The 11,682-nt window shown below is 42.4% G+C and overlaps 2 protein-coding genes across 3 annotated transcripts; one reads left to right on the top strand and one right to left on the bottom strand.

Annotated features, from left to right (window-relative positions):
* Window positions 1-5,884: 5,884 nt before the first annotated feature.
* Window positions 5,885-6,848, bottom strand: LOC145045157 (uncharacterized). Its single transcript, XM_078993499.1, has 2 exons — window positions 6,038-6,848; window positions 5,885-5,943 (listed from the first exon to the last, which is right to left on the bottom strand). Exons 1-2 carry the CDS (start codon window positions 6,846-6,848, stop codon window positions 5,885-5,887), a joined length of 870 nt encoding a protein of 289 aa, XP_078849625.1.
* Window positions 6,849-10,066: 3,218 nt separating this feature from the next.
* On the top strand, window positions 10,067-11,551 carry LOC145045946 (ribosomal protein L29 family protein). Of its 2 annotated transcripts, none has more exons than XM_078994232.1 (4): window positions 10,067-10,219; window positions 10,596-10,766; window positions 11,012-11,169; window positions 11,278-11,551. In XM_078994232.1, the coding sequence occupies exons 2-4, from the start codon at window positions 10,601-10,603 to the stop codon at window positions 11,383-11,385; spliced, it is 432 nt and encodes a 143-aa protein (XP_078850358.1). In that variant the 5' UTR covers window positions 10,067-10,219; window positions 10,596-10,600; the 3' UTR covers window positions 11,386-11,551. The 2 variants fall into 2 exon arrangements, with proteins under 2 accessions (XP_078850358.1, XP_078850359.1); XM_078994233.1 differs by having other exon boundaries at window positions 10,068-10,219; window positions 10,593-10,766.
* The last annotated feature ends 131 nt before the right edge of the window (window positions 11,552-11,682 follow it).

Genomic DNA, 11,682 nt, shown 5'->3' with positions numbered 1-11,682 from the left:
TGAAATTTCTTCCAGAACCTGGAAGTAAAACGTACGTCGCGATCCGAAACGATCGAGATCGGTACCCCATGCCGAGATACTATCTCTCTCACGTATAACTCGGCCAACTTCTTTGCTGATGAACTTTCGCTAATGGCAAGGAAGTGTGCACTCTTTGTCAACCTATCCACTATCACCCAAATTGCGTCGACTCCTCTGGCGGTTCTCGGCAATTTGGTGATGAAATCCATCGTGATCTGTTCCCACTTCCACTCAGGAATCTCCAAGGGCTGCAACTTACCATGCGGTCTCTGATGCTCGGCCTTAACCCTACGGCAGGTCAAACACCTCTCAACGAACCAAGCGACGTCTCTCTTCATACAAGGCCACCAATACTCCTTTCTCAAATCCAAATACATCTTCGTAGCACCGGGATGGATCGAGAATTTCGATCTGTGAGCCTCCTCCATCAACGTAACACGCGTACCGCCCACGAATGGTACCCAAATCCGACCTTGAAACGTTAGAAGTCCCCGTCCATCCATAACGAACTCTGAAATCAATCCTACGACCCGCTCCTTTTTCTGCATCCCAGATTTCACAACCTCGGCCTGTGCCCCACGAATAGCATCTAATACCGGAGTCATCACCGTTAATCTCAAACATACGCCCCGCAATGTAGTGCTCTCCGCCCTACGACTCAATGCATCGGCTACCACATTAGCCTTGCCTGGGTGGTATAGGATCTCACAGTCATAATCCTTAACCACATCTAACCATCTCCTCTGACGCATATTTAGGTTGGGTTGATCCATCAAATACTTCAAACTCTTATGGTCCGTGTATATGGTACAACGAACCCCGTACAGGTAGTGACGCCAAATTTTGAGGGCGAACACTACTTCCCCCAACTCTAAGTCATGCGTGGGATACCTCGCTTCGTGAGGCTTCAACTGCCTCGATGCATAGGCTATCACATGGCCCCTCTGCATCAACACTGCACCCAGTCCCGAAATCGATGCGTTGCAATATACGACAAAGTCCTCCATCCCTTCCGGGAGAGCTAATACTGGGGCTTCGCACAGTCTCTGACGAAGTGTCTCGAAGGAAGTCTGCTGCTCGGGTCCCCATGAAAATGTAACACCCTTCCGAGTCAATCTGGTGAGCGGCACCGCAATCTTAGACTAGTCCCTAATAAACCTCCGATAGTACCCCGCCAACCCAAGGAAACTCCTGATCTCAGAAGGTGACTTCGGTGCCTCCCAACTCATCACTGCTTCCACCTTGGCCGGATCAACCAATATTCCTGTCCGATTAACAACGTGTCCCAGAAATTGAACCTCCCGTAACCAGAAGTCACATTTGGAGAATTTTGCATATAGCTTCTCCGACCTCAGTACCTCAAGGACCTCCCTCAAATGCCCCTCATGCTGCTCTCTAGACCGCGAATACACCAGAATATCGTCGATAAATACGATCACAGACCGATCCAGCATCGGCCTGCATACCCTGTTCATGAGGTCCATGAACACTGCTGGGGCATTGGTGAGCCCAAAAGGCATCACCACGAACTCGTAATGCCCATACCGCATCCTGAATGCTGTCTTCTGGACGTCCTCATCCCGCACTCTTACCTGATGGTACCCTGATCTCAAATCGATCTTGGAAAACCAAGATGCCCCTTGCAACTGATCGAATAGATCATCAATCCTCGGTAACGGATAGCGATTCTTGACCGTCACCTTGTTCAGCTCCCGGTAATCGATACACATCCGGTGTGAACCATCCTTCTTCTTGACGAACAGAATCGGTGCTCCCCACGGCGAGCTACTTGGCCGAATAAATCTCTTTCCCAACAATTCCTGGAGTTGCGAGGACAACTCTTGCATTTTTGGAGGTGCAAGACGATAAGGCACCTTCGCAATGGGCGCAGCCCCTGGAACTAGATTGATACCAAACTCTACTTGCCTCGCAGGAGGTACTCCCGGTAAATCCTCGGGAAAGACATCTGGAAACTCGCGCACCACTGGAACCTCCTCCACTGTCTTCGGCCTCTCGGAGGTCTCCCGCGTATCCATCACATACGCCACAAAACCGTTACATCCCTGTTGTATGCATTGCCTCGCCCTAGCGGCCGAACAAAAAGCTGATCCCGAACGGGTACCCTCGCCGTATACCATAAGAACTCCCCCACTAGGGTCTCGTATAGTCACCAGCTGACGCTCGCAGTCGATGACAGCGCTGAATCGACTCAACCAGTCCATGCCTACGATGACACAAACATCCCCCATCGCAATAGGAATTAGGTCAATCGGAAACGCGACCCCGAAGATCTCTAGCACACATCCCCGAAGAACCTCCGTAGCACAAACCACCCTCTCGGCCGCAATGGAAACGCTCAAAGGCCGACTTAACGGCTCACGACTAATGCCGATATGCTGACTAAAGGCTAACGATACAAACGATCTACTCGCACCCGAATCAAATAGCACTAGAGCAGGCATAGAGTTCACAAGAAAAGTACCTACACATACATTAACATAAGCATAACATTTCGACCTTTAAGTAAATACGTGAATGATAACATACCTACCACAACATCGGGTGCAGCGCGGACCTCCTCCGCAGTCAGCTGAAAGGCTCTCCCGCGAGCCCTCGGGGCCTCGACCTTCGCCGGTCGGGTCTCAGTAGTCCTGGTAGTAGGTGTAGCTCCCTGACTAAGCTGCGGACACTCGGCCTTCCGATGGTCTGTCTGGTTGTAGTGAAAGCAAACCATAAACCCCTTAGGGCAATCCCTGGCAATATGTCCCTCCTTGCCACACTTGTAGCAACCACCAGCTCGACACACCCCCTCGTGACTCTTGCCGCACTTCGCGCAAGTGCGGCCCTTCGGACCTCCCATCCTCGAATCAGCGAACTTAGTCCGCTTGGCTGCCGGCTGAGACTGAGCCGGCCGCCGATCCACCTGCCGAGACTCAGCCTCCTCCCTCGCCCGAGTCTCCAACTCGATCTCGCGCTTCCTGGCGTTCGCCTGAAGCTCAGTGAAAGTACGATAGGTGGACTTTGACACAAACTCCCGGATTTACCTCTTCAAAACGCCCAAATACCGGCTCATCCGCGACTGCTCTGTAGATACCAGCTTAGGGCAGAACATTGCCCTCTCATGAAACTTCCGCGTGATCACTGCCACGGAATCAGTACCCTGCTTAAGGGTCAAGAACTCCTGAATCAATCGCTCCCTCTCCACCGGGGGAACGTACTCGTCCCTGAACATCTCCGTAAACCTCTCCCATGTCACCGCTGAAATCTCTGCCTGAGTGAAGTTCGCCGTCACGAACTTCCACCAATCCTTCGCTCCCAGACGGAGCTGGTTCAAGGCGAACCGTACCCTCAAGTGCTCCGGGCATGAGCAAGTATAGAAGCACCCCTCAATGTCGGCGATCCACCTCATAGCCGCAATCGGATCCTGCGTCCCATCAAATTCAGGGGGTTTCGTGTTGCTGAATTCCCTGAATAGCAATGAATCACCCCCTTGCGGCCTAGCAGCAGCCACAGCTGCGGTAGCGGCAGCGACTGCAGCTTCAGTAAGTGCGGCGTACCGCTCCTCAAACTCCTCCATCAGGGTGGTCTTAATAGACCCAAACATCTCCGGGATCTCAGCCCGAACCGCCGCAGCTACCTCTTCCTGAATAATCTGACGAATCTCCTCGTCACTCGCACCGCTCGAACTCGCCCCATTGCGTGTGATGACCATGATGTCTCTGAAATACAACATAAAATTATCAGAGACTCCACCAAGTACAATTGTACTCGATACGCGCCCTACTCAGTCTCCGATTTCCAGGGATTCTTACTTGGGTCTTCCACTGATCCGGTGTCTTCGGTAGTACGGGCCCAATACTACCGACCACACCGTATCAGTATTCGTCCCAAATCTTCTTCCCCAAATCCCGAATAATGAGTACTCTACCTCTAGTATGCACTATCTACTCGCACGCTACTAAATATCTCATACAAGCAATCTTCCTAGACTAAGGCATCACAAAACAGGCCATTCTAGTCCTATCATGTATACCTAGTCTTCTAGCATGCATAGCAATTCATAATTCAGTGCATAACATAACATTGTAAGGTATTCTGGGGATCTTTACCGTTCGGGCGCTGGCGGATCGTACACACTGCTCCATTCTTGTTTTACCGCCTTACCATTTATGAAATGTTGTGTCCTTATTATTTTAAAAAGGTTTTTCCTCAAATCCCCGGTCTGAGTTCAGTTGCACCCGAAAGTACACCCGAATCCCTCAAACCAAGGCTCTGATACCAATTGTAACAGCTCAAATTTTAAAGTAAAATTTTCATTTAAAATAAGACAACATTATTCAACAAAAGTATTTATTCCAAGTTCATTTCAAAGATACAAATAATGAATCCCCAAGATCTCCAACAATGGCAGTGTGTACGTGTCACGCCGGCGCCTTCCCACGGTCATCACTAGTACCTGAAACACATAAACACAACTGGTAAGCATAAATGCTTAGTGAGTTCCCCAGTATACAACTTACCCACATACGCCTTCCGGTCCACATAACATTGCCTTCCGGCCCGTAACATAATCGCCTTCCGGCCCGTATTATATTGCCTTCCGGCCCATAGTATTTTGCCTTCCGGCCCATAACATTTATAAAACATAACAAATAACACATATAGCACTTATGTCATACATCATACCTGTTCTTTCTACCACATAACATATCGCCTTCCGGCCCGTATAAACATACATAACATATATAGCATCTACCTTTCCAGTTATAGCATAAATCACATATATCCCCTACGACCTTCCGGTCACACAGTCAAACCCTTCCGGGTGAAGTATAGTGAGAAGACTCACCTCGTAGTATGCAAGCTATAAACCCTTCAAGCTACTCGCACTCGATCCGCTACTCTGTAGACTCCCTATAATACCACATACCTTTATTAATGATCTTATCAAACAAGACAACTGACTCTACGGAATTACATACAGGTCAACGGTCAACTTGACCGGACTCGTCGAGTGCAAAGGCAACTCGGCGAGTCTAGACACCCCGACTCCACTCGCCGAGTCTAAAGAATGACTCGACGAGTTCCAGTAGGTCTTCAAGCTACTCGCCGAGTCTGAAGAACAACTCGGCGAGTCCTAGTGAATCTTCAAGCTACTCGCCGAGTCTGATCATTGGACTCGGCGAGTCCTCGCCATGCAGTCAATCAACTGCCTCCTGTAATTCGCATGATTCCGTAATATATAGATATGGGGCTTCCTGGACCTTCACATATACTATTACAGGGGTTTAAACACTTGTAACAACACTATAACCTATCAAATCCTTAAATGGGTTTCCTAAACCCTAGATTCGTATACAACGCCAAAACTACAGAAATGATCCGAGGATTACCTAGAAAACGTGTTCCCTGTGTCCCCAACCTTCAGAGCTTGACCCCTTGAACCTCCTTTGATCACCACCTTGCCTCTCCTTGTCTAACAACCTCTTCAAGCTTCCACTAGCCCTCACCCTTGCTCCAGATGCCCACAGACTCCTAAGTTATCTTCAATCGGCCAAAAGACGAGACATGACGGCCCTAAAGACATTATATACGATTCAGAATCAAAACGGCTAGGGTTTCAGCTGAACAGCGTTGACTCGCCGAGTCCCTAATGAACTCGTCGAGTCCAGTCGCGAATCTGTGACCAAGACCGTGGTCCTACTCGGCGAGTCAGGCATCAACTCGCCGAGTCCACCCCTTAAATATCCCCCAATTAATTTAAAGTAATACCTGAAATTCCGGGCTGTTACACATGACTTCCTCCACCCCTGAACGTTTCCGCCGTTCGTGGTATTGGGGTGTGACACCTTTGTTTTGGCAACTAGTGTGATGAAGGAGGAATTGCAGCCCCTTGATAAGGACCCAAATGCCTCAAAATATCTAACACAACCAACAATATCATCCTTTAGTATCGACCAAAAGCGTTTGAAGAATTTAAATGTGAATCCATCAGGCCCTGGGGCTTTCTCGCTACCACAACTCCAAATAGCATTTTTAATCTCTTCACAAGAAAAATTCTCCTCCAAAAATCCACGGCTGTCATCAGAGATCATTTTGAATTTATTGCTGTGAAATTTTGGTCTATCTGCCCATCTTTCGCTGAATTTTTTAGCAAAAAATCGTGTCGCCTCTGCTTTCATGGCCATCGGATCACTCGCCCATTCACCATTAATTAGAATGCCATGCATGTGATTCCTCCTCGATTGGTTGGATACATAGCCATGGAAAAAACGAGAATTTTCATCCCCGTCAATCGTGCATTTAATCCGGGCTTTTTGCTTCAAACCAATGATTGCGAGCCTTTCAAGTTCCTCTATTCTTCCTGAAATTCTAGTTCTTTCATCCAAATTGACATCATTAAAACAACCACAGTCAAACCTTTTATCAATATCAATACTGGCCTCCTTGAGTTTTATAGGTTCTGTCGATTCCTTAGAAAACTCCAAAGATTGCCATTCACGAATCGCCTTTTTGATTGCTTTCAACCTATTCAATAGCTTCGAGCTGGGGGGACCAAAACCGATGAATTCACGACAGGCCTTGCTAACCACCTCATCGAAACCTTGTCTGGTCAGCCAGGAATTGAATAGCTTGAATGGCAGCGGACCGAAGTTTGCTCTGGATTGAGAAAGTAGAATGGGACAATGATCTGATTTATCTCTTGGAAGAGTCGTGACTGATACATGAGGGAACAACTTGCAGAACTCCGAACAAACAAGAAAACGATCTAGTTTGCTAAGTTTCGCTCCAGACTTTTGAAAATAAGTAAATCGAAAACCCCCCATTTTGGTTCATGAAATCCCGCTAATTCGATGAATTTGTTGAAATAATTAGCACTAGATTGACAAAACGTGGAATTAATATGCTCTTCCTGTCTTCTCACCACATTAAAATCACTAAAGACAATCCAGCACGCTGTGTGAGAATTTTTAATGAGAAGCAACTCCTCCCGGAGCTTGCATTTCTCAGCAGGGGATTGGGGTCCATAGGCATTCACAAATGCCACCGGGCAGGAGAAGGCAGATACCAATAACAATAAAAAAGGAACGAGATTTAATTACCTCAGAAGAAGCGAAGTAATTCCTGTCCTAAATAGATACCAACTCACCAGATCTACCAAATTCAAAATTGTAATCACCCCAGCATTCTCTAATCATCTCAAGATTAAGAGGCCCTTCTAGATGGGTTTCCTGTAGACCAAAAAAAGAGGCTTTATGAAGACGACGAAGCGATTGCACCTAATCTCTCTTACGAGTTTCACCAAGACCACGGATGTTTAAAGAAACTATATTCATCGAGTATGATTACAAGCACCTGTCTCACCCATAGCTTCAATGAGGATCACGTTTTCCTCATCGATATAAAACCCAATCGAATGACCAATCCTTGCTGTGCGCACAATCTTAGGGGTAGAAATTATTGCTGGGTCAAAATGAACGTTATTTGAAACTGGATTTGAAAGGGAATTGTTTAAATTAATTATTTGGGTATCCATATGAGGAGCTTCAGACTCGAAATTTGGGGGAGGGGGGATATTTATGTCGCCTAGAGCAATGTTTCTAATTTTCCGACGTTTAGAGTAGGATCCGGTGAAATCAAGGTTTGGCCCCAAGGTATCCAAGTGGCCTGCTTCATTAAGCTTTCCAAAATCCAGGCCCATAGTTCCGTCAACCTCCGGCCACCATTTGAAGGACTAACCCACTTGGAGTTAAATGGCCCAAAACAGCCATTAGGTATCAAATTTTTTAATTCTCCGAATGAAATATTATCTGACGAATTCATATTAGTTGTCTTGGAATTCCCACTGTTCACCACCGATGGGGAATTACCAAGAGGTAGTTGAGATTCCCTAGGCTCTGAACTATTTTTTTTGGGCGCATCATTAATAACCAGTTGCATGGGAACGTGATCCAATTCAATATCATGGTTTTGATTATCAGCTTGTATATAATATTCCAAAAAAAATTGGATCAAGATAGGATAATTCATTTCGGTTTTTTAAAGATTATTATAATATTACTTTGAAAATGTACAAGTAAAGTATTTTTTTGAAACGACAAATTTAACATACTTATAAACCACTCTTTAATCCACTTATGTTCACGACAGGATTTTAACCATCAACCTCAAAGAAATAGGATAACACTAAATACCGTTGGGTTAGAAACCCTTTGGTACAAGTAAAGTATTTGAAACTAGAAAACATGAATAAACAAGAAACAAAGGATATGCATTTTAATTGTATATTCTTATGTATCGCGAAGAGATTGTTGTATAATCTAATTGATAATTATCACTTGAAATCGGAAACACTAAAGCTAATACATTTGATTCATAAAAATATCGATGTACTTTTTATTTATGGATGAGCAATGGGCCGGACCCGGATCAGACCGACCCGAAGACCGAAAACCCAAACACCGAAGATCATGAATTAACTAACCCGAAAACCGGACCGATTTAGAGTGTATCGGTCCTGGGTTCGGTCCGGTCCGGTTCCGGGTACCAAACCGGGTTTCGGGTTTCGAACCGAATTAGATTTTGACAGTGTTGTTTACAGTTTCAGTCTGATCAAGTTCTGGGTTACAAAATGGGTTTCATATCTTTGTTGTTTACATCAAAACACGTGAAATCATTCAATTTTTCTATTGAACATCAATACTTGTATTTTTTACGCACGTCCGGAGATCATGTGACAAAAGATGCACTTTTGTTGAACACGTTTGTAGATGTTGATTAACATCTATAATTTTCCATAAAACAGTTTGTACCAACGGTTTTCACAAAACCAGCAAAACCTATGTTTTTGTTTTGAACTTTTCAAGGAATATTAAAACCTCTTCTATCACTGCAAAATCATACGTTGCAGGACTCTACTTAAATCACATGCAAATAAGGTGTCTACATAAAAAATTACAAACGTTATTTAAAAAAAACTACATTACTAATAAAAAAACTGCATTATTTATTAAAAATTTGTATTTAACAGCTTTTACTTATAAAAAATACAGTAAAAAACAATCCCTTTTATAAAAACTGCACAAGTTATTAAAAACTGCATTTAGCAGCTTTATTTATAAAAAAAAACAGTAAAAAACAGCTCATTTTATAATAAACTGCACTATTTTTTGAAAAAAACTACATTATTTGTTAAAAAAACTGCATTTTTAACAAGAAAAAAACATTTTTAATAAAAAAAACCTACATTTTTTTTTATAAAAAACAATACTTTAAAAAGAAAAAATAATAATCTTTGGTTTTCTGGTCCGGTCCGGGTTAAGTCCCTTATATCGGGTTCGGTCCAGGCCAAACCCGAAACCCGAATATTGATAAAAGCAAAACCCGAAAACCAGCCTGCTAATATGAAAATCCGGTTCGGTCCGGGTCCGGTCCCGAGTTTGTTCTGGTTTGGTCCGATCCAACGGATCTTATGCTCATCCCTACTTTTATTTGGTACTAGTTGTAAGACTCATATATTATATGGTTGAGTAAAATATAAAATTAAATATGAATGTTTAAACAAAAATTTATTTAAATTTGAAATTTAAATTTTAAAATTTGAATTTAAAAGAAAACATATTAAATACAATATATGAGTAGTAATATTATCGTTTCCTAAAAATTGTAATATTGTAATTTATTGACTATTTTAATTAAGACAATTATCAATCGGAAGTGTAAATGTCATGTGTTAATTAAGAAAATATAAAAAAAAATGAGAAAATAACAAATGGAAAAATATTTATTTTAAAATACTAGAAAATGACATGTATCCAAATAAATAAGAAAATGAAACGTGACAAAAAAAAATTAAGATCAAGGATGACAAACTTTGCATAGATTAATTAAAAAAAAAAAGGACTACCAAAAATAGATAAAAAAAAAAATTGATCACATAAAATAATAAAACTATGGTCTAGTTTAGGTATTTGGGCTCTTAATGTTAAAGGCTAATATTTTAGCATGTCTTGGGCCACTGAACCCATTTAGTGTACATGTTTCTTTCTCCGTTTCTCTTTTCTCGCGACAGCAAGCAAAGAGAGAGCGTCTCTCAGCCGATCTGGAAGTGTTCCTTTCTGTCTTTGCGTCGCCATTTCAGAGTCTGATTGATCGTATACTCACATCCAAATAGTTTATTGGTCTCCATTTCATTTTGGTACGTTTATCTATTAGCATACCTTACGACGTTTATTCTTAGTTAAACGAACACAGTCACTAATTGATTGTCGTTCCACCTCGCCTTCACCATAAACGCAAAAACTTTACCTTCATCGGAGCAAATGACATATTCCAGACCAGGATATCGTTACAATTGCCAATTTATATTACTTTTCCTATTCTGTTGTACATTTTCTATGCGTTTCCTTTTGTTCTAGTTTTATGCCTGCCAACTGTTCGACGAATTGTTCAAATTTTGCATTTGGGGATTTGTCGGTTAAATTCATATAAATATTGAACTACAAACAACTGTGAAAGCCTATCAGATGGTTAGCACATAAAAGTTTAATATTCTTTTGTTCAATCTGAAGCAGCATTCATGTTTTTGGCACGAGTTTTTGGAAGGAGACTCTTTGCAACAGCAACATCAGAAGCTTCTGCTGCTGGGGCTGCAGCTGGTAGTAGAGTTAGAACTGCACATAACCCTCTTGAGGAGTTCTTTGAGATTGATAGAAACCCTGAGGAGGACAAACCTGTTGTCTACGGTATATACATCTCTATTTTTTTTTTTATTATATAATTTAAACTTCAGTATAAAGAATACTGTTTCTTGGGATACTTGCATATATTCTTCTTCATTCATTATACCATTTGAATCATGTTTTTGTACACTCTGGTTTCTGCCCACTATATGTTAGAGTTAGACCAATGTGTATGCTTTTTATTCATGTAGTGTAATTGTATTGATATTGTTAAAAATACAATTTTTATTTTAAAAAAAAAAATTCAGGGCGTAGTTGGAAGGCTACAGAGCTACGTTTGAAGTCATGGGAGGATCTACATAAGTTATGGTATGTCCTGCTGAAAGAAAAAAACATGCTCATGACTCAACGCCAGATGCTTCATGCTCAAAACTTGCGCTTTCCTAATCCTGAACGCCTACCTAAGGTTATTATTATTATTATTTTTTATTTTTTTATTCACTATAAATCAGGTGCTATTGTTGTATGTATAAAGTGTTGTTGTCTGAATAAGTTAAGTGATGTGTGGGTGTAGGTTAGGAAATCAATGTGCAGAATCAAACATGTGTTGACTGAGAGAGCAATTGAAGATCCAGATCCTCGGAGGACTGCTGAGATGAAGCGAATGATTAATGCTTTATGATCATCTTCTTGTTTTTTTAGCATCATAATCATAATATACCAATAAACTGAATTCGAGAGGTGATTATGAGACCTTTTCCTTTTATGCTTGTAATTGTATGCACTAGGGATATGTCTTTTCATTTATTCCATGGAGATGAACAAAAGAAAGGGGAGCACATTAGTCATTTTTTTCTTTCTTTCATACAATGTTTATCTAGACAAAAATTAGTGGAAATAGAAGGAAAAGACATGGTGGCTTGGAAAGGTTGAAGGCATTTTATGGGTAGGGTTTTGTCTTGATGGAGAGGATTCATGG

Source organism: Lactuca saligna, chromosome 5, assembly GCF_052625555.1.
Source record: "Lactuca saligna cultivar CGN05327 chromosome 5, ASM5262555v1, whole genome shotgun sequence".
Taxonomy (NCBI): domain Eukaryota; kingdom Viridiplantae; phylum Streptophyta; class Magnoliopsida; order Asterales; family Asteraceae; genus Lactuca; species Lactuca saligna.
The sequence above is the reverse complement of the archived record's forward strand: the minus strand, read 5'-3'. Positions and strand labels throughout refer to the sequence as shown.